Source organism: Leuresthes tenuis, unplaced genomic scaffold, assembly GCF_036924035.1.
Source record: "Leuresthes tenuis unplaced genomic scaffold, fLeuTen1.0.hap1 SCAF_19, whole genome shotgun sequence".
Lineage (NCBI taxonomy): Eukaryota > Metazoa > Chordata > Actinopteri > Atheriniformes > Atherinopsidae > Leuresthes > Leuresthes tenuis.
In genome coordinates this window covers 7,473,151-7,496,959 of record NW_027325373.1, presented here as the reverse complement: position 1 = coordinate 7,496,959, position 23,809 = coordinate 7,473,151, and the positions used below count along the sequence as shown (strand labels likewise).

Genomic DNA, 23,809 nt, shown 5'->3' with positions numbered 1-23,809 from the left:
AATATTAGCACCAATTCTCTTGCGTGCAATCACTGTTTATTAGGATGTTATACGAGTGTTGTTCATTTTAATTATTGCAATGGATTGCCTTTTATTAAGCTGCTATACTGTTGTGCTGTCAATATAATGGTAACTGAAGTTGGTACTTCAAAGAGTCCTATGTTGTCAATTCATATCTGTGTGTGTGTGTGTGTGTGTGTGTGCGTGTGTGTGTGTGTGTGTGTGTGTGTGTGTGTGTGTTTGTGTGTGTGTGTGTGTCTATGCAGCACCCTCCCCAGTAAGTGTGGTAAGGAAAGGACATACAGGGAGGAGCAGCATTGCGCTTTCTTGGGCTGAGCCTGATCGGCCCAACGGCATAATCCTCGAGTATGAGATCAAGTATTTTGAAAAGGTAACAAAAATAACAATGCATGTATATATATTTATATATATAAGATATTTTCTTTTGTGTGGGCTTTTGAGTGTGCTTTTGTTCACTGGGTTTAGGCCACCTGTGGTTTGACAGTGCCTCTTTAAGCGCAAAGACTTGCAGGTGTTTCTGTGCTTGTCAGAGCTATTGATTTTCAGATCTCCCTTATGTCTGTTTAGTTGTGTTTTTTTTTATGTGAATAAAGCACATGTATTGGCAGAATGCATTCCATGAAGTTACATATACACTGACTGTGTGGTTAGTGGGAAATTATGCTTTGTCCTTGGAAAGCTGCGTCTCTTTTCAGTTTGTTTCGTTTTACACCCATTTTAAACTAAGTACTGACTCAAAGTTGTGTTGTGTGTTGTCCATGTCATGTTCATCAAAATGGAAATACATTTCACACAAACATTTTACAGATGAAAGCACATCACAAACAGGAATATGTGGCCACTATTGGGGTAAAGATAAGTTTGTTTATTTTGGGTAGACAATATTTGATCGACATGCGACTCATCGTACGTTTTGTTTTGTGGGTTATTTCTTTCCTGAGTGTGCACAGAAAACCTAAAATTACTCCATCATCAGCTCACTTTGGCCCCATTACGGCCCCTATCTGCACCTCTTTCACGTGTTACTATTTCAGAAGCTGAAAACAAAGTTAGTTTTTAGCTTGATTTAGACAGGTAAAGCAATTTGATGTTTGTATTAAGATCAGTTTTCTGGTGCCCTTCCTGTTTTCCCTCCTCAAATGTCTTATTTTCTTGGAAGGTCAGGTTAGTGGTTCACAGGACAGCAGAGCAGTTTGTGGTCAGTCTTTAGCTAATGGCCTCTGGCTTAATGGAACTGTGTTTAAACCTTCTGTGGTTACAGTCAGGAAAGTGATCCTCACACACTTTCAATTAAACACAATCATGCTCACATATACCACAGGTAGTTTAACCACAAAAATGAAGAGGTGAATTGGCAGAAATCAATATGTGAGCACAGATGCATGAGCACAAAGTTTGGCAGATTCATAACTTCAGCAACTAATCTCATTCACTCAAGCATACACATTTATTCTGTATGTAGAAATTAATTATATGCAATGAATTAGAATAATCTTCTTTCTTTCTCTTACTACAGGAGCAGGACTCCAGTTACACCATAATAAAATCCAAAGACACAGAGATGGTGGTGGAAGGCCTGAAGCCTTCTTCAGTTTACATCTTCCAGGTGAAAGATGGAGTAAAAGAAAAAATCAGCTGATAATTAATTAGATGGCTAAACGGGAAAATGTTTTGATAAGTAAGAATGGAAAAAGCAAAGTGTAATTCCATTAGACTGCAAAGGAAATATTTAATTTCAAGCATAACACATATTAGTATGGACGTACTGTGGTGCTATTTACTACAATGTTATTTATTTTAGGTACGAGCCAGAACCTCAGCAGGCTACGGTGCATTTAGCCGACGTTTTGAATTCCAGACCAGCCCTTACTGTGAGTACACCGGAGAAAAAGCATGACAATCAACAATGGAAGCCAGGTGTGGTTTTGTGTGCTTACTGCTTGTGTCTAATCCCACATATTTTCTTTGCCAGTAACTGCCACCAGTGAGCGTGCTCAAGCTTCGATAATAGCAGTGGCCATCACACTGGCTCTGGTTCTTCTGGCAGTGGTTGCTGGATTCCTGCTCAGTGGAAGGTAAGGTATAAATACACACCCTAAAGAAATTAGATGCAAGCAGGCGAGTGTGTATGTATTGATATGTTTGCAGGTGAAAGCACAAATGGGTACCTAGCTTATGCCCACACATGTTTCTCCTTTGAGAGCAGAGGTCTCCAAAGAGTCTCCAAAGTACATTAAATGCTGTAAAAAGTATTGAAAGTAACAGTAGTACTGTGACAGTGTATTTCTGCAAAACAACACTCTAATTAAGGATGGGATGCAATGCAATTAAAAATGTTACCTTATTAGAGTATTTAAACTAAATTTGTTAATACCAAACTAATGCATGTTTAGGGACTGTATTGGATTGAATGAATTCAGTGAAATTCATAAAAGTCTGATAGAAAAATTTCCTGATCATGAAGTCCTTTTAAAAAGTGCACCAGTTATGCAGCTTCTTTCTACAACTTTGTATATTGGCCTATGGATGCATACAGACTTCATAATGTGAACAAAATTAACACGATTTTACCTTTGATTTATGTCTTAACTGAGTAAGCCATGATTAAGATAAACTGAAAACTCCTTATAATAAGCTTAAAAACAACAAAGCTTACTGTATGAAATACATAACCTACCCCACAGACATGTGACAATGCTCATTCAAGCCTGAGCCCCCCTCTAATCCTGGGCTCTGCAATATCCACATGTTGCATTGGGTCTTAATAAATGAATCAAGTAATGTATGTTCCCCAGTAGATTAATCTCCTGGTTTGTCTCCCTCAAGTGGCTTTTCAATCACTACTTCTGTACATACACAGAGGCATGTTAATTAGATTAGTACATACTCCTATTTAAGGCCTAATATCTATTTAATCATGAGTTGCTGTGAAAGGAACCAGCAGAACATTATGTATTCCATGTCAGAGGTTGGTTTGAAGACAGACGCCCTTACTGGTACTAAAAATGAAAGCAGCTGTGTGCTGGCTTCACTTTTCAGATGGCAGCAGTGGCCTTCATCTTTCACACAGTTTATGGCATAATCAGATGACTTCTCTTTATCTTACTTTGACCTATTGCCTCGTAACAGAAATTTCAAATATCAGATCTAATTTCTGTTCCAGATATTTCTGTGTTTTGGGCAGCGTTACAGGATTAAAAAGCTTAAGGCTAGAGTTTTGTTATGGGTCAGGAATAAGGGTTGCTTCTTAAATTGTAACTTTAGGCTTGATGTTTATAAGTCAGTGGATTTTTTTCCTTCATCTAGGAACAGAACTTCCCTGTGCTTTACAGCAGTATTTATCACTCACTGCCCCACATATTAAACACATTAATGTTTGCATATCTCTTGGCTCATATGACTATCACATTACTTTGTCGGTAATTGGTATACGTTATAGGTAATATGGTATAGTTAATTGTGAAAATAATTTTTCACTTTTGCAAAAATAGAATATTAATTAGAGAAAGCTCTTAATCACTGCCCAGTATTATATGTATTAAACCTCATATTTTCTTTCTGGTTTCTTTTTTCATTATTTTACCAATATATTTGATTCATGCTTCCTTAATAACCCAGATTTTATTTCAAAGATTGCGTTGTACATACTGTCTGCCCTGGGGATGCTAAAGCATTGAAAACAAATGAGGACAATACAGAGGTGATTTTGGTGTAGTCGCATAAGGCACACCGATCAAGGATCACTCTGGGTTTCGTGTGGGGGAGGAGAGCCACAGTTTCATGCTGATGGATTTGGGACACAGGCACAACATTCCTCCTCCAGCCACTACCCCCACACCCATCCACATGCAAGCCTCTCCAGAGTACACTTGCGGGCACACACCCTTATGCACACATGCATGTAGTTGGAGGGCCAGCTGTGCACTGCCCAGACCCCTTGACTCAACTTACCCAGCAAACTAAACACCCTCTGGCAGACCCACGCAGATCCCCCTCCCTCAAAATATCCAGCTGTCCTCTACAAACCCTTCCAGCCAACCCTGGCTGACACATGGAGAGGAGTGACAAAACTTGGACTGGAGTCCTCCCTGTGCCTGTTTGTGTATTTTGTTTATTTATATTTGAGAGCTAAAAAATTAATTAAACAACTGAACAATGTTAAACATTTGCTTGAGTTTTTCAAATGCAGCAAAGTAAATTAGTTTATTCGCCTTGTAAATATAGAAAATCTGTTTGTTCTTTTTCATGTGTGTTAGTGTTTGCATGAAGGATAACTTTTAAAATCAGTCGCCATGTTTAATCTGGGTTATCTGTGATTATCTCTGATGCCATTTGTCTAAATGTTGGCACATGTAAGCTTATCGAGCTCGGATATACGCAAACGTACATATGCTTGCACATTCCCAAAACATGCTAATTAAAACAGGTTTTGACCATCGGGTTACACACATGTCCCCACTCACAAGAACCAAAAAAAACTTCCTCAGAGGCACTTGATCATAGTTTTTGTCAACGTGCATGTCCTTTTCTGAATAGTGATTGACGTTTTTCTTCTTCACCAAAAGTCAGTTAATATGTTGAGAAAGGCTTTCCTAGAAAATGATATGATTTGAAAACTGCAGCTTTTTGCTTTTGTCTGAAAGCCTAGTATATTTCAGCTTTTTCAGCAATATTGCTGATCAACATGAATGTGGGTTAGCAGATTCCGAGGAAATAAAAAGCTTATTTTGCACTTGGATCTAGGGGGGATTGTGACCTCTGCTTGCCAGGGTTTGCTTTTTACTGTCTTAGACATGTTATGCCAGTCTTACTATTTTCAATTGGTTTGTTTTAATAAAGTTACTATCTTTTGATAGTTGCAACAAATTGAAAGTGTATATACTGAAATGATGCACAATGATAAATATGAAGATAAATGCTAAAAGATGCTGTAGAAAGAAAAGAAACAATCCCTCCATCCATTTTGATTTCTACGGAATTCTATTTGTTATCAGTGAGTCAGTGAGACGAGTGTAATTGGGTTTGTGTGCATACAACAGTGCTTCAGGTTGACACTGACACTGATGTGATTGGGTTTCCTCCTTAGGCGATGTGGCTACAGCAAAGCAAAGCAAGATCCTGAGGAGGAAAAGATGCACTTTCACAACGGTCACTGTAAGTCAGAAATTCCCAACTCCTCCAATATATTCTGTTTATGCTGTGCACAATGTACGTGTGTGTTTGTGCATCGGGAGAGACACGAGTTCATCCCAAGTTTATCCTGCTTGTACAGCAGTACAGGGGGTTCAGACAGTGGACATGTCCCTGTTAGTTGATTCATGTACACACACATGGATCTGTGCTACCAGTGTAGATGACAGTATTTTCAGCCAGGAGCTGTTTTTGGACTGGCAGCCATGTCAGTCGAGGACACATAAAGCTGTGCTGCTTTATAGGCTGTGACAGCTTAATATATTTGTCTACATTTATAGCATTGTACTCTGCTATTGAGGGTACAATGCTGCTAACCTGCTCCTGAGCCAACTGCCAACTTATGGCAACTTATGGAGCCAGTATGTGTGGGATACAGTCTTGTTCGGTTCTGTAATGGAGGAGGATGTGTGAATGTGTAATATGTGATTGATAGGGTGTCCTGCTTCTTTTGTGAATAATTGAAGGTGCTAAGTGTTATATTTAGTTCTTTAGACATGGTATTTAGGTCACTTTAGAAAGAATTTAAGTTTAAAAGTTTGGAAATTCAGTGCATGTATATCACAATTAAAGAAGGGACAATAATAACTGTGAAAGAATAAAGTTATGAACTTGTTGGTCTTTGTGCCAGTCATTGTTTGTATTTAAAATGCATTTTTGTAAATTTAAAAGCTCCTAGAAAGCTAAATTAATATTAGCCCATGCGGTCTTCCTCTTACGCCTTCTAATTGACTGTTTACTGATATGAAACCAAAGCCTTGTTGCATATTGAATGCGATTGGTTTGTTGTCAGAGTAATATTGATCAAAATTCAGAAAGCCTCCCGTACGAAAATCTTCTCCCTTGCCAACAGATTATGGTTGTTCTCATGCAAATTATACTGTTCTAATGCTGGATATTGCAAATTGGTTCTAATTTTGAAGCTGACAACCTCGATGAAAAGAACTTAATAATGTAGCAAAGAGGGTAAAATCTCAAACGATGACTACTTTGTGTCATTGTATTGTTATGTTTGCATTTAAGTTATTATATGGCATTTGCATTATGCTGTGGATACAAACCTAGCTAAATTTCAGTACGCTAAGTGACTTCTAAATGGCAATAATGCTGTTTGTGTCTCCAGTAAAGTTCCCTGGGGTGCGCACTTATATCGATCCCCTTACCTATGAGGATCCCAACCAGGCAGTGCATGAATTTGCACAGGAGATTGATGTCTCATTCATTTCCATTGAAAGGATCATTGGTGCTGGTGAGTACAGTCGGTGTTCCTGCTCCTCTATATATCTGTGTGTGCATGTACACCTTACAGTAGAACGAGGCTGATTTGACCATAATGATAAGTCTTAAGTGAATATGTTCAGACATTTTCCTGAAATGGGTAAATCTCAAACTAAACTTTGTTAAATCACAATAAGATGAGAAGAAACACGAGTCAAACCCAGTTCTGTTGTGTTGTATAGAGTTTAAACCGTGTTGGATCATATTTTAACTGCATAGGCTCCCTTGTATAAATGTTTTTACATGATGAAGACAAACCCTGTGCACTCTAACAAAATTCACTGATCACGATAAGAAAAATAAATTAATTAAATGATAGAGAGAGAAATTAAATGGAAATGCATGTTTGGTAAAACTGCTTGTTTAGTTTGTTATAAAGTATTCCATTAACAGAGCAACATTTAGTTTGAGATTTAGCTCCAATAACGCTGGGTTGATTTACTGTTGGATTTTTTTGAATGTCAAGATTGGTTGTACTGTTTAGCCCACGCTCATAGTCTCTGTTTTTAAATTACAGGGGAGTTTGGAGAGGTATGTAGTGGACCCCTGAGGCTACCTGGGAAAAGAGAGATCCAGGTTGCCATTAAGACCTTGAAAGCAGGCTACACAGAGCAGCAGAGACGCGACTTTCTGTGGGAGGCATCAATCATGGGGCAGTTTAACCATCCAAACATCATCCGACTGGAAGGGGTGGTCACCAAGAGTGAGTTCTGAGCACATTTTAACACAGTGTTTTTTTCCCTGTAGACTTTTTACACAGTGTAGACATTTAGAAATATTGTTCTACTTCTCAGACTTTGCTGTGATTTATTAAGTCTGTGCTTCTGTCTGGGGTTTTCACCATCCATCAGTCAGATGCACTTAATCGCATTTTGTCAGCTCAGCGGGCTTAGTTGAGGTTTACTTTTGAAATTGTCATTTCCTGATTCACACACATGCATAATGTAACAGTAAATTGAAATGTCCAATATGTTAACCTGATCTGATTTACCAATTCACCATGTCTATAGTATGTCACAATTCTTTATTTCAGTCTAGAAAATGAGGAAAAAAGTACTTGTATGTACTTATATTGTCAAATGTTAGCTTTTGTTTCCTCAGATGAATTAACATTAATTATGTTTGAATTGAAGTGTGTCTTTGTTCTTTGCTCGATAGGCAAGCCAGTCATGATCATCACTGAATACATGGAGAATGGATCGCTGGACACTTTTCTCAAGGTAGGACAGGACTGAAAAAGAATCCATCCATAAATAATGGTCATGAGCAATTTAGGAAGAATGAAGGGAACGGTTGTAAAGATTTTGGGAAGGACAAGTTTGAAAAGAGGAGGACAGTATGGTAATTACAAGAGAGAGGCAGTGGGTAAAAAAAAAAAAAAAGAAATAAGAGAACAGTTAGAACCACAACTGAATCCATTAAATTGACTGAAAGGGAATATTAAAGTCGTATTGTTGGCGTCATTAAAATAAGAATGAGTCAGCCTGAGGTCAATGTTGTGGTAAAACACCAGTGGATCGCAGTGTGTGGGAAACAAACTGAGATGGAGAGAAACTACTTACTTGTGTCAAATTCTGAGTACGATTATCACAGATGTGGAAGAACATTTACAAGAAGAACAAGTATTATTTATAATAGCGATACATCACTGTGGTTAAAGTGATTCAGTGTGCAATACAAATATGCCCACCAAAGCTGTCATTATTCCAGAGCACCTGTTAATCTTTCCACAGATTCAAGCAGAAATTCACAAGAGATGAGCGTGTGATGATATGAATGTTTGTGTAAAGTCTTAGCTGTTCTGACTCTGCACAAAAGAGGGATGGTGGTCAAAGTTGGCAGGCATCACAATGATGCATTTCTCATTTTCAAGGAGACTACAGTAAATTAAATGTTTGCTCAAGCTACAACAGAGCACATGCTCATAATAGAGTGCAGTATTTTGTAATTTTATTTAAAATTATTCATGTCTGCACAAGAATTTAAGGCACTTTGGTTGCCCCAAATCTTTCCTTAATTTCATAATATATGGTGTTGAAATTATTTTGTATAACCTTGCAAACAAACAAAGGTCAATTATCACATTCCGTGGTCAATGCAAGAGTCGATTAAATCTAAAAGCAACAACAAATGATATACAGTCAAAGAAACTGTAGAGTGTATGGTCATGGCATAGATTTTGAAATAGCCTGCATATTTTAAAATTTTCTCTTGATCACCAAAAAAATGTGAAAGTCATCAGAGCACTTTAGGCTTGAATAGTGTCTGAGTTGTGCAGACTAGACTTTAATTTAAGAGTAGAAGGTGAACTGTAATTAAGAGGCTGGCTGGTAAATCTGAATGGAATGATCCCCCTCCTGATTCTATCACTGATTACAACAGCAAAATGCTCAGGTGGAGCATGGGGCCTAATTCTGCATGAAAAAAGCATGCATTTCTGCAGCAGATGGCTAATAGAGCGATGACTCTGATGGTGGTGCTCTGATGTGTAGATGTGCTTGAAAGGTAGAACAGATTGCAGCCCTGAGCTGAACGGGATGCTTTCACTCACACTAAATGGTAAATGAGGATGCTGTGAGACCGTATACAGAGACAGAGCTGTGGTCAGTGAAAATTGCTGACATGACTGTACTATGTGTCATGGACAATAAACCGGGATGGCAAAGGGGAAGCAGAGGAGATTGTGAACCAGCAGGCAGAGAAGCACAGAAAACCCTGTGAAGTAATTACATGGATGGCTGGTGTACTGAGGCTGGTATAAATGACATAGCCATGAGAAAAGCAGGGGCTGCACTGGGTCCTGATTATCTGTCCCTGCTTTGGACAATGCACTGTAACCCTCATAACTCACATCTTTGGCTTAACATCTCATTTCACGTGTAAGTGGGATGTTCTGCTGTGGATGAATGGAAAAAGTAGTTTTAGCTGTGATGGAAACTGATGTTGAAACCATTAGGGGAATAGGAGTGTTCTGCTGTAGTTCCATGGGGGCTGTGGAAACATGAAGTGTGGATAAGAGGAAGGTTGGAGAGTTTACATTTGGATTGGAAGGAGCTGAAGCTTAAACTAACAATGAGAACTGTCACTGGGAGAAAACTAAAGCTCCTCTCAAACATGCACTGCTTCCCGATAATCTGACAGCAACTCAACTTGTGAGCGTCACGTCTGAATGAGCACCCTGCTGCTTTTCTGAAACAATCTGCAATGGTAGTTTTGTTAGTTCTGACCTAATATGAGACATGATCTGCGTTTCGAAGGAATAAAGGACAGCACTATCCAAACTTTCCTTCATCCTGGCTTTCCCTTTGTAGTTAGCTGCTGTATCTAAGTGTTTTTTTTCTTCATAGCGCCTAGATAAAACTATGCCAAATGTCCAGTGCAGCTTCTGCTAACAATCTATCAGATGAAGATTAACTAGACAGTGGTGAAGAGTTGATGCACCCAGGTGAAGTGACAGATGCTTTTTTTCTTTTTATACTTCACACCATCTACCCTTGTTGGCATAAAAGCCATGAGAAATCCTAACCATATCACACCATCTGTTGTAAAAGCTTAAACATGTTGGGAAAAGTGATATTTTCAGCTGCTGTTATTCACAGTCTTTATATCTTATGTGATAACAGTACACCTTCAGGCTGCTATGATTAGTTATGGCAATATGACTTACTGTTTTGGGAAAACTGTAACTCCAGAAGGAGTTGCAGAATTTTAGGGCATGCTCAAGTCTCCCTTCACACTTCACACACGGCTGCGATAGTAGAGTCGGTGTCCCAAGGTGGAGAAAGATCACAGTTTTCTTAGCTCAACTGTGTCTGGTATTGTGGTGTGAACTGTTATGGTAACATGATGTGATGTTTTTTTTTTTAAGAAAAAACTGAATGAGGACTTAAGTGTTAAAGCCTACTCAATGCACGGTCATGATGGCTTTCGGTCATTCAGGCATCTTAAGTCTTGCCTCAGGGAAACTCAAGGAGGTAAAGAAAAAGCTGCCACTGTAATAATCTCTCTCTATCATTAATATTTGTCAAGCTGGTTCCTGTTGCATTCAGAAAGCAGCTTTGAGAGGTGTTCAAACACTACAAAACTAATGATAGACATAAATCCTACCACATTGATGACATTGGACAATTCTACCATTTACCCTGATTGTGAGATTATTACATTAGCACATGCCAACTACAATTCAGCATATTTGATGTCTGGTTTAAATCAGATCATCAGTTTTATTATGATATTGTTTTACTGTGACAGAATGCAAACTCATACCATTTAATTTGCTGTATGTATTTTCAGGGGAATTTTGAAAGGGAATGGTTAAGTTAGACTCAGAAATGGAGAATGAGAATGGTGACTCACTACAGGGAAATGTGCACCTGCAGGAGTCAGACATTTCATAAAACTCACGCTGTGATATAGGGCAGCATTGCAACCCTGAGCTCTGATCAGGATTAGAGGGATCCTTAATCTCAGTTTAGGTCTGCACATTGAGACAGAGAGCCACAATGTAGTAATTTTCTGTTTCTGACACCTATTTCACAACTTGAAATGAGAAAAAGCTGAAACATATTGGAGGAATGACCTGAGTCGCATCAGTTATACCTAGCATGCTAAACATGGTGAGGATTAAGCAGATGACCATCATTATTGACACTATAGAAAAAGAAAGGGTGATCATTTGAGAAAGATTTAGTTGAAGCGTATAACTGCAACAATAGAGGTAACTGAAAGTAAAATTAGCTCTTTTACCCGCAAAATGTTCTTAACAAACTTTTAGTTGAAGTTGAACAGAAAAGGTTGATGTTAATATTGATTTTGCTACCCTGCGGGTTAATTAGCTTTGTGGTGAAGTGTTAAGGAAACAGTTACTCGACTTGTTTTCAAGTACCATTGTGCATTTATTCTCTGTTTTTTTTCTCCCTCTGTTAATGACCCAGTTCTGCAGGAGCTTAGAACCTACTGAACAAACTTAATTCAAACTAGCTTGTTCCTCTTCTTTTTTTCTTGGCAATATTTTTTTACTGAGAGGGTCTTCCCTAGATTTTAGTATAAAGCAGTGAAGAAGCTCTGTACTCACTCTTCTACTTAGATCTAAGTGCATATGGTGCATTCTGAATTTTTTTTGGCACGTATTAGATTACAGTTCTAGCTTTTGCTTGATGCTCTTCCTCTTTCCAGTGTTGCATCCTGTTTTCATTCAAGTGAGATCATATGCAGTCATTCGTTTAACTATAGTAATGAGTACTGAATGTCACTAAGAATGCATGTTCCTGTTTGTGTTCCTACTTTTGAGCAGAAAAATGATGGTCAGTTTACGGTAATCCAGCTGGTCGGTATGCTGCGTGGCATCGCATCAGGCATGAGGTATGCACAGTCCTGACACACACATAGTGTTATTGAGCTTATTGTGCACAGTGCTTATGTTACCATTGTGTTAATCCATGACAGATACCTCTCTGACATGGGCTACGTCCACCGTGACCTGGCAGCTCGTAATATCTTGGTCAACAGTAACCTTGTAAGCAAAGTGTCTGATTTTGGTCTGTCCCGAGTCCTAGAGGATGACCCAGAGGCTGCATACACCACACGGGTAAGGCTGAATGCTCTTTAGTGTGAATATAATACTGTTGAAAATCAAGTTGAGTGTTGTTACGATTGAGTAAGTCAAAGAAACTTGCATTACCATTTAAAATCGTTTTTTAGTTTGAGCAATTGTCGAGAATCCAAAAAACATAGATGTAGAAAAAACAGAAAATGATTATTTATCTGCTGATCAGCATATTTATTCATTAACTAATTGTAACAGCACTGATGTGAGTAAAAAGATGGAACACCGTCATCTTTAAAGACATTTTTATTTAATCCAGTGTTTATTTTGAGTCTGTGACTATGGTATAACAAACTTTGCATTAAGTGAGAAACTCTCATGCAGCATTGCCAAATTACACACGCTAGTGTGCATTTGCACACTCAGACAGACAACAGCACCAGGCTTTAAATTGAGCTGTGAATCCTTGGCTGACAGGCTGCTTCCTGCAAGAGGAGGACCAATTAGTACTCGGCTCAGTCTCCACAACACTCAATTAGCTCAGAGTCTCGCTGCCTTCGCGCCAAAATATCCTGTCAGTCACCTCTTGGTGCCAGGCTGTATCTCTTCTTGGTCTTTCTCTCCATCGTCATTGAGCTCTTCTTCCCTGACAAACGAGAATAACGTAATTCACATCCTTCAAATAATCAGACACTGAGACATCCTGCTGCTGTATTCATCAATACTGCATCAGGCTAATTTCACTACTCATCAGCTGAAAACACATTTTCCTGTGGAACTCAGCGGCCTTCCTGTCAAGTTTTTATTCTATCCTTGCAAGGAAAGCATGATAATGAAGATGAGGAAAATAAGCAGAGCAATCTAAGGACCCAATTTAGACGGGGAATATGTTAAAAAATAAATAAAACTTGACATTGCAAATGTTTTCCGAAATCGGTATTCATTAGCAGAGGAAGTGTCTCAATTAACCTTTTTTACTTGGTTTCAATCTGTCACAAACCATTGATTATTATTATTTTTTTTATTTATTTTTTTGTTGAATAACTGCAGCTGTATTTATGCACTGGTTATTTGTACCAGTGTGGCACTGAACTGCTTTTATGTGGGCTTGTCAGAATAATTTAAATATACTCAGCTGTACGACGGATGTAAAAAAATTTGATTACATTTTCTGAACTTTGTTACTTTGAAGCAGGGGCATGTAGCATTTGCTGATCAGCTCTATGGCCTCTTCTTTGGTTGATGGTGAAACCTCTGTCTGCATTGGCTGACTTGGCCTCTGATCAAGAACCAGCCAGTTTTCACATTTGCTGACACAGCTGAAAATCAAATAAGGGCAACAACACAAGACGTTAGGGTACAACATTTGAACATAAGATACTCCTCTGTTGCTAAGCATAGGAGAGCAGTTAGTGTTCAGCTCCTCTGTTTTTCCCTAACTGCAGGTTTTGGTCTGCTTTAGAAAAAGCATCATGTTGAAAAGCTGACTTAGTGTTTCTTATTATTGAGCCAAGCTCCTCACCTCCTTTGCCGAAGCAGATATTATTTATTGTCCATTAAGCAAAAGTTGGCCAGTAAAGCAAAGGAATAGCTGACCTGGTTTCACTAGCCCTTAGCTTAGTTAGTAGCCCTGGAGATCAGTATGCACGTCCTCTAATTACATGCATATACCACTTCCTCTTGAGCTTGTGCTGCCTGAGGTTTGTTACGCCAGTCCCCTTAGTGGGCTTTGTGTTCCGAGTTTAATAGTCTACTGAGCTCGGCTCTCTGCGTCTCTGGCGACGCATCCAAGTTCCTGGCAATGTACGTTTCCTGAGAGACTGTTGCCGCTTTTAGCCAGAACAAAGATTTGACTATTACAAGTTGGATTGCCATAATAATTTGCTCATTTCAAGGTAAAATTGTCATAAATTACTGCTTTACATTCAGTGTTTTTTTGTATTTCCAGTAAACATCACTGCATTTTTGTCACAGGGTGGGAAGATTCCTATTCGCTGGACAGCTCCTGAGGCGATTGCATACAGGAAGTTCACCTCAGCTAGTGATGTGTGGAGTTACGGGATTGTCATGTGGGAGGTGATGTCATACGGAGAGAGGCCCTACTGGGAGATGTCCAATCAAGATGTAAGTTTCATGATAAAATTCATAATGGCTATTTGTTTTGTGCCCTTTTTCTATTTTTTTTCACCTCTCATAATATAATTAGTAGAATAATATAGCTCTGTCTATGTAGCAGTTTATCCAGACACCATCACACACCCAATATACTTGCATCCTACCCATTCACACAGGCAACATGTATGCCCTTAGCCCTTAAGTGACCTCTTCCTGCTTCAGACTCCTCCCTGCTTTTGGTTATTAGGCTTTGCGTCTCAAATACTGGAGAGGAGTTGGAGAGGAAGGAAGATGAGGATGAGAGGAAAAGAGAGGAGAAGGCGTTTGATGTTTAATTGAAAGTGTTATGCTGGATTTTCTCTGATCTGCACAAGAAAGTGCAGACTCTCACATTCTTTCTCTAAGCTGTCTCCTTCTGTTTCCCATTCTCTCCTTCTCAGTTCTCACTCTTGTCCTCACTCGTCTCTTTCAAACACAGTCTCTATCTCTACTCTTTCTTGCCTCTCATCCATGCTCTTGGTCTTCCTTTCTAGTTGGTCTCTGATCTTTCCACCCTGCCAGTGTGCTAAGTGTAGTTCTTCCCCCTCTCAGCACGTAGTTATCTGATGTTGTGCTTTTCTCTTATGCTTTAGTTGGAGTTGGTGTATGCACTGTATGTGTGGTATGTATGTTTAGTGCATACATGTGTGCACTTTAATGCATGCATGTGTATTGGAGTGCTGTCAGATTCTAGTTTTGTGTGAATTTTGAGTGAATTTAACACGGATAAAGTCTGTCATGAACTCCACAAATCAATTCCCCGCAGTGGTTTGCATTGGCAGAACTAGGCTGAAAACTCCAGCCTGCTTCCCACTGCAGGGTCTAACGAAAAGAGCTAGGGTTTATTCATTATTCATCCAACTCGGTCCAAAAAGAAAAACATTTTTGAGATTTTGTGCTGCATCTTCCTACTTTTGAAAATGATTAACTGAGCAATGCGGCATTTGGAATAAACAAATAAATTAATGCTTTAATGTTGTGTGACTCTCAAACTGGGTTGGTTGTTGCCTGCTAACTTTGTGAAAGTATGAGTTTGAGGTCAGAAACAGAGCAGGTGCATCCCTTCAGCAAGTATCAGGATTCAAGATCTTGCCCTGGGAAATTAAATTTCAAAGCAACATTGCCATGCTGAAGTGAGTCACAGTACTACTGGAGAAAAACATGTACATACGAATTCATTTAGAGAAGTAGAGTTACATTCAGTAGCTGCATTTGATAAGATCGTATAACCTGTTTAGAGCAAAAAAATCAAGCTTTGGATGGTTTTGAACTCAAACATGGAACGATGTGAGAATTCATGATGTGTGTGACAGGAAATTCTTGTAGCAAATTTAGTATTTTCATTTTACATACCTGCTTTATCCAGTTGAGAGTCACAGGGACTGGTCACTGTCCTTCCTGTCGCTGGGTGAAATGTAGTGTTTTTAGACTTAGAAGAACCTTCTGTCAGAATGGACTGGACTTTACTTTCACACTTTTTACCTCCAGTCTTTTCTGTGTATTTTATTCTAAATTAAGGAACTCTGTTTAGATTGTCCTAAGTTATTGCAACACTCCATGACTTGGGGTGGAAAAAAATAACCCCTTCCTGTCTTCCTCCATCTCTCTTATCCATCTGCAGGTAATAAAAGCAGTAGAGGAGAGCTATAGGTTGCCAGGTCCCATGGACTGCCCTGAGGCCCTGTATCACCTAATGATGGACTGCTGGCAGCGAGAACGCAGCAGCCGCCCCAAGTTTGATGAGATTGTTTGTCTACTTGACAAACTTATTCGCAACCCCAGCTCATTAAAAAAACTGGTCAACTCTTCACACAGGTACTAAAGGAAGTCAGTCTGCACATTTAAACTATTCTAATGTTGGTTATGCAGTATGTGGCAGCATTTATAATATAAAGAAAGTAGACAAATAAAAAAGCTTTTCATTTGAGACAGAAAGAGTCAAGACCCCATAATTAAAATAATCTGAGAAAGATTATCAGTATATTAATTTTGGCATCATGTGGAAGGCAGTAAGACGCTGAGAAATGTAAATGTTTGAAGACTGAAATTAAAAAAGCATTTGTGCATTGTGACAATTGAGACCAGCTAATCACTAAATGGAAAACAAAACTAGTCATTCAGTGAAGCTGAAGTCAGGAAACACTTAGTAATGATCTTTTTTTTTTTAGAAGAAAGTATGAAGGAATGACACTTCTAGTAAAATTCTATATAATGTCATATTTTTCTCATAAAGAGGTATTGAAGGCCCTATGTGAAACAGTTACCTGCACTGAGTTTGCATTCCCCTATTCATTTCAAAACAAGCTGAAACAACACTGTAGCATTCCAAGCTTATAGACTTGTCATGCAAATGAAGTGTTAAACAGTCTATACTGAAGTGGATAATTAAATCAGGATATTGTCTCAGGGAGCTTAAAGTCGTCAAAGAAGTGCAGAGAAATTATTAAAAGTGGTTCAGTCCTTTGATTTTCATATATTTGAGTGTTCAATTAGTTTTTCTCTACTTATGTGTGTGCACTGCATCAGTCTATAATGGCATGAAGTGGCTTTAAGTGCTGTGGAGGAGCCATTTATTCAGACACCTCATAACCCTATTTTCTTTGCTAAGGCAGTGAAATGATGTTGGATCTTGAGTGGAGCGCTCATTTCTTCTTTCACAAACACAAAAAGGAGCATACTTAATAAATCAGTGCCATATCTAATAGCCCTGCAATGACATACGGCAGTTGTCAAGATTAAAGGGACACCAACAAGGCCAGTCTTTTTTCCACACCACTCTCCTGTTCCTGCTGTAGCGTGGAAAACGTTGTTAGCTACAGTGAATATTTCATTTGATAGCATGGGGAGCTCTATTTATCAGCAGGAGGAGTGAGCTGAATGACAAAGAGTTTTGAGTGGGAATCATTTGCAGCCTTGTGTGATGGTGCATAACTAGAATCACCAGTGAAGTCTCTCAGGTAGCTCTCCGGACTGTTGAGTTCAGCTGTGGGCTTTAAAATGTATGCGTGAATCTGGCATTTATCTTTCCACAATAATGATTGTTGAATCTAGTTTGACAGCACCCTGTCAGTCAGGGGTGGCGTTTAAAGGATTCTTGCACAGTCGCAATCTTTCTCTCACTGTTGTCTCCATCTGCGTGCCAGGGTTTCCAACCTGTTAGTGGAACATGCCAGTGTAGAGGGAGACTGCAGTACTCGAAGCCAGACTGTAGGAGAGTGGCTTGACTCCATCAAGATGGGACGATACACTGAACTCTTCATGGAGGGAGGTTACTCCTCACTGGAAACAGTGACTCAGATGACATCAGAGTAAGGCCCCCTGCATACATACAAACATACAGTTTAAAGACATGTGGCCCTGCAGATAGCTTTGGACATACTCTCTCTGGTTTTAAACATTTTTTTAACTTTTTACTTTTCTTTTGCCAGTGCGATCCAAAATGACCAATTTGTCCTCAGCAAAAAGGAGTTTTTTACTAAAATTTGCAAGATTGCAAGCTTGTAAGATGTCCTGCAAAACTCTGAACTTTTGAAGAGATGGATTCAGCTACAGAAAATCAGCATGACATGCATGAATATTTCATCAATCCATAAACTTCCAAAACAGCTTTTTAATTGCTGAAGTCAAGACATTATATATTGATCTTACTTGAGACAGCACCGCTCTCAAGATGAACAAGAACTTCGCCGAACATCTGGCTTTTGTAAAACACTGGAAATACACTTTTAAGGTTTCATAATGATTTTATAATCGTTAATTTCTTCGTTAACAGATTGTTTAAAAATAGTGGCATGCTGTGTGTGTGTGCTGTTTTTCAGGGATTTGCGAAGAGTAGGAGTGAACTTGGCTGGACATCAGAAAAAAATTATCACTAGTATTCAGGAGATGAGAGTCCATATGAACAGCACCAACTCTACAGTAAACATCTGATGCATATGTACAGGCATGCACACGCATCCATACGTCCATACCTGCACATACTTAAATACGTTTTTTGGACCTAGTACGTAATCAAAGAACTGTTGGACCTAGAGCGGCTTAGCACTTTCTGCGGACAAAGAAACCCTGTGTTCAGTGGATCTACACTGGATGATCCACAGTTTGATGGTTTTTGCATGTGGAGTCACAAGAGATATTTGACATTGCAGCGCTGAAACCAAACTGAACTGGACTGATTGGTGCAACGTGGAGGAATAAAGATGGCGACCTACACTGAACATAAGGGATGTTTTTCATTCTAATGATCCCAGTTGTGTGAAATTCTTTGCACTCTTTGGATTCTCAAACATGAAAGAAAGACCATAGATCTGGTCCATCACTTTTTGGCTGTATCTCAACAGGAGTTTGACACAACGGGCTCAAACAGAACTTTTTTAACCTGTCTCAGGTGAGCTGAGCCCAGTTGCTCTGAACCGAGTTGGCATATCTTTTGCAGTTGTTCCTGGAAGTTAATTTCCATCAGGAGTTGTTGACTTGAACAACATTCTCAGGCAGGGCTAACTTAATGGACCAAGAACAAAATCGTCTCAAGTGTTAGTCTTGGCTTTTTGATGTTAATTTGCTTGGCTTTTTGTTTAGCTGTCTCTTGCAGGTAACCGTGCCACATATACTGCAGCAACATTCCTACTCACTTGCAGAAGGTCTAGATTTACATTTGCAGTCACATACTTAATTGTCTTGAAAAGCAAACTAAAACAGTCAAACATAATGTCATGTATAAGGCATTTTGTGGAAGCAAATTTGAAGTTTCAAAAGATGCTAATCTTTAGGCATTAGGGTACTCTCTAGAGATCCTCTTAGGGCTGTAAAAAGGAATGATAGAATGTGGCAAGAACGAATGAAGCCATGGATTCTAAAACATTCAGAAGGCTGCTCCAAAAGCCTGTAAGAATCTTAGGAAGGTTTTGAGGGTTTCCTGGAGAGTTCCCCAGTGATCAAACACAAAATTACATTGATTTTAATCTACAACTTCTTTATAAACTGGAAACTTCTTATAGGTTTAATATAAAGTGATATCAGCTGCAGGGAACCTTTGTGCGGGTTCCAGTAACACCACCACACACTAGCATAGCTTGACTTTAGAGTTTGGTCAGATTAAGATTAAACTCAACCTTGTCTCAGACCCTGATACATCAAACCTGGATTTTTAGTCCAGACATTCAAACTCACCAGTCGTCCATTTTCAAATCGAAATGTTGCTTCGGGTAGAATTAAGCTGAATCACTCAATCCAAGATTGAAGATTCAGTTGTGGGAAATTCATGGAAAGTTCAGTGAACCCTGATGGAACTGCCCTTTAAAAATATGGGTATTTGTTAGATGAGAATATAGTGGAATCATTTACTGTTTACTGTTTTTACATTTACTTTCATTCTAATGGAACCTCTCCAACGATTCCAAAGCAGCCTTCACCAATCAAGAGTTCACTCTGATCTTCAGTAAGCCTTCACTGAGAACCAACAACCTTCAGGTACCACAGAAAACCCTCAGCAGTCTGTTCAGTTCACCATACTGCAGAGTATATCTCACTCATTTCTGCCACGCCACACTAAACCTCACTCTAACAGGACTGCGTGAAATATGGAGGCAATATTTATTAACTTGATAATCATTTTTTATTTGTACCTGTTTAAAAGATAGCAAAACGTTTTGTGGACTGTTGTTTCATTACAGTACTCTCTTGGACTACTGAGCAGCTCTGCCTATATGTCTTTCATGTATATAATGTATTATATATTTAAAGCAGGGAGCATTGTTCTTCTGTCTTCTGTCCACCATGATGTGGACAAGTTGATATTTATCCTGCAACTCAGAGTAGTACACATAAATCAATTGTGACAAATGTTGTAAGTCTGCACTTCTGCTACTTAAGACCTAGACCTCTTGGTGAGGGCAACTAGCACATTTGTCCCCATGTAAGGGTAATCAAAAGGATATGGAGAAAGACAGATTATCATCTTATCTTGTTGATGTTTGTTTGATTTATAGTTCTGGTGCAAGACTGAGAAGCATTTTCATTGGTCCTAAATGATAGAGCTGGATAGGCTCTTCCTCGACAAGTATGTAAGTAATAAGCACAGGGACCGTTGTATGGTTTAAAGGTAAACAATGATGTCAGTGATCAAACCTGTGTTTTACTTCTCCTTGGCATAGAGGAATAATTGCTACTGTGTTGTATTGCTAAAAACTTGACCCGTTTCCATGTGGTGTCCACCTCAGCAGAATCTGAGTTCCCACATTATATCTATCTTTGCAGATGACATGCTTATATTTTTCTCTGTCAGTATACATTAGTGCCAGGGCATAAAGGTGCAAACACAATGAGATTGTAAAGGTAGTTTATATATATTTTTTTGTTTTTCTTTGTTTAAGAGGTGGTATCACTTGACCATGTGAAAAGCACACTAGAAGAATGTAAGGTTATAAAGGGGTATTTCACCTTTTCTAAGAGCTTGTTTGGCTTTTAAACACTCAAACCATTGCTCGTACGTCAAGATGAGTGAAGTATCGTGGCAGTGACTTGCTGTACAGCTGTAGTTTAAGCTCTTTCGCCTATTGTCAAGATCATGCTTAGATGATTGAATGTAAGAGCAGTGGATCACACTTGAAATTCTACAAGGGTTTGTGTTTCTATGAGTCAAAATGTTCTACTTAATTGAAAGTTTGGTTACAAGATGAAGGTCTGCATAGTCTCTGTAGTCTACATTTATCACTTAAGCTTCAGCTTTTTTATGATATCTTTTAGTTTGTTTTTTAGAAATTTTGGGGAATAGTTGACTTGCAGAAATTTAGAAAGTTGTCTTTTACCCTTTATTCAAAAGGTATTCTGTTTTTTTTCCCACTTTAAAAAAAATAAAAATAAAACCAGTTGTAATTTTTTTTTTATCATGAAAAATGCAAGATTTTGGCAGTAAGCCTTTACATGTAGACTATAGTGGCTATGCAGGTATTTTATTTATTTTTTATTTCGTGGGGGATATGCATCAGTAATCTGGTGCACAATGTGAGATATTTACAGGAAAAGAAATTGTATCAGGTGCTTATTATTTATCAACCAGCAAGTTTTTAGTTCAGTTTTTAATTCTTGGGGCACATTAATGCTATGAGCTATTTGATAAAGTTTCACAGTCTCTTGGTTCTTATCAGTAATTTTCAACTTAAAACCTATGCGTGGAGCATGAACAATTAGTGAATAATTTACCCTTACAAGTGCCTCGCATCTTCTGAGCACCAATGTTTCCTCTCCTGTCAAAATGCTATGCTCCAATTGTACCCCAGCTTTCTATAACATTTACTCTGCCAACAAAGTCTACAGGCAATAAGAAGAATGTCAGACAATGTTGGAATGTTGCGAATGTTGGAACTAATTTAATTTGCACTTTATGAGGAATTTGTGGCCCTTTTCTTTGAGCAAAATTTGTATAGATCATGTACTTTTGTGTTTAAGTTTTTTCAATTATTTACTATATAATTACTATGATTTCCGACGCTCATGTAATTTTGTCTTGTCAATGCTTCCCATTGTGTGAAATTTGACAGTTAAGCACAAAACATTGGTAATATTTCAAAACAAATCAAAGCTATGAAAGCATTAATGTAAAGCACCATTTTGTTGTGTATGGCACATCACACCTTCGAGATGTAAGGAAAGGGTTTTACAGACTTAAGATGGATTGTCTTTGGATGATTTTTTTTCTTTCTTTTCTTTACCAGAGATCAATACCACAAACCCTTGATGTCTACAAACTTCTGCCAGATATTTTGTCCAAGATTGTCTGTGGTATTTTTGAATTATCACTAAGTGCAAAAGTGTGGAAAAAGGCATTGATTTGTTGACACTGCAGACCACAATAAACAGTTCAGCTGACAGGTGTTGCTGTGAAGATAGTCTTAATTAGTGAGTTATTTTAATTAGCATTTTTTAATAGCATGATTTTATCTTTGCAACTGTCAAATGACTGGAAGAATGGAAGCACATCAAACCAGCATCTGCTGAACATTCGCTAATGTGTTGATACTCTACAGTGACTCTGTTGAAACTCTGTCAGCCATGTAATGATTTTGCAGGAGTCAGAATTTGTGGTGTCACATAACAGATCTAGTCTGAATCAAAAACTTTCATTTTTGAAGAAGCAATCTAATATATAAACATCACAAAAAAATCAAAAAGCTTGCATTCATACAAATGAGGGTGGAAATGGTTCCATAATAAAAGCGCTGAATAAACCATTAGATACCAGATATGACTGAATTGTACCAGATTTGCAAAAGCAATACCTGATTCCTGATACAAGCAAAAGTCTTATTTACATACACAAATGCATGAGGATATAACAACAATACAAAGTTGCACTATAACTGAATGGTTTTTAAAATACTACAGCATCCTAAAACAGGTTTGGCTGTCTTTGAAAACCACATAACTAAAGAAGTGGGTGGGGTTGCATCAGGGGACAGGGTTATGCTTGTAATACTGTTTTCTTATTGTTGTTTTTTACTTGACTTTTTTCATTTTATTTTCTTTGACTGCTGTGACTTTCTGTTTCCAATGCATTTCCAATGCCCAGATAAATTTAATTTCTTCAAGCTGAGTCATCAGATCAGACGAGAAGCTAACAAATTCCAAGACTGTGTCAAACGCTTTGGAATAAGGCCGAAGTGGCTTTAACTCTTTAGTTGACATTTCACTCATAGCAGCTGCCTGTGAGGTTTTTGGGTGTTGCTGTAATTTGTGCAATGTGACCAACCGTATTACAGTATGAGGAAATATAAACTGCTTTGTGTTTTACAAAGAGGAAGCAGACAGTTTCATGTTTTTTGAATAAAACAATTTCCCCACCCACTTCTCAGTCGTAGTTGACTTCTCAGGAAGTGGGAACTGGGTACATAAATTGGGTGGTCATATATCTAGGGAAAATGTGAAGTTTTCACTCCAAGTGTACAAAAAAACAGGTGTGCAGTTATGTTTTTGCAGATCATTAACAGCAATTATGATATCAGTAACTCACAAATAAGGTTATAAACAATTGAATAAATGTTTTGTGATTCATCAAAAGCACAGTGAAAATACTTGGCTATTGATGTGCTATTGGTTTGTCTTTGAGACCGTCGTGTATAATGTTGTGTTGATGTTTTTGTAGTGTCTTATCAAATTATATATTTTTGTAATAAAACTTGGAAAATAAATCAACTCCTGACTGAAGTGTCTGCATATCATAACTACACCACCAGTGTTAGTGGATGGGTGTATCATTAGAAACCTGTTAGTCCAAATCTTATTGTTTATTACTAACAAGTATGTTAGTCCAAATCTTATTGTTTATTACTAACAAGTATCACAGGTTACAGTTTATTTTTATTTTTTTGAAACAGTGTTGGCAAAACTAATGGAGTATTTCATTTTAATAATGTATAGACAAGCTTAGTCTCCAGAGGATGAATTCCAATTAATGTCCTTTTGACGGTCCCCAACTTTTATTTTCGGCCATCAGAAGGTGAAAATATTAATTTGTCTAAAACTGCCATTGATCAAACAGTGGCTGCAAAACCAAAAGCATTTGCACCAGCTGCTGCAATACTTTGTAGGCAGACAGGAGAATGTTACCTGCTGTACATTAGCGCA

General features: G+C 38.3%; 1 protein-coding gene across 1 annotated transcript in view; it reads left to right on the top strand.

The window, feature by feature from the left end:
* LOC140276809 (ephrin type-A receptor 5) overlaps nt 1-23,326 on the top strand; it is a 62,702-nt gene extending 39,376 nt beyond the window's left edge. Inside the window, exons 6-19 of the mRNA XM_072371621.1 lie at nt 267-391; nt 1,538-1,627; nt 1,823-1,892; nt 1,994-2,096; nt 5,108-5,175; nt 6,335-6,460; nt 7,007-7,192; nt 7,648-7,709; nt 11,783-11,850; nt 11,935-12,076; nt 14,009-14,158; nt 15,810-16,003; nt 17,332-17,496; nt 18,007-23,326. Of these exons, the coding sequence (XP_072227722.1) occupies nt 267-391; nt 1,538-1,627; nt 1,823-1,892; nt 1,994-2,096; nt 5,108-5,175; nt 6,335-6,460; nt 7,007-7,192; nt 7,648-7,709; nt 11,783-11,850; nt 11,935-12,076; nt 14,009-14,158; nt 15,810-16,003; nt 17,332-17,496; nt 18,007-18,118 (1,661 nt within the window). The 3' untranslated portion in view covers nt 18,119-23,326. The remainder of the gene's footprint in view (nt 1-266; nt 392-1,537; nt 1,628-1,822; nt 1,893-1,993; nt 2,097-5,107; nt 5,176-6,334; nt 6,461-7,006; nt 7,193-7,647; nt 7,710-11,782; nt 11,851-11,934; nt 12,077-14,008; nt 14,159-15,809; nt 16,004-17,331; nt 17,497-18,006) is intronic.
* Nucleotides 23,327-23,809: the final 483 nt, after the last annotated feature.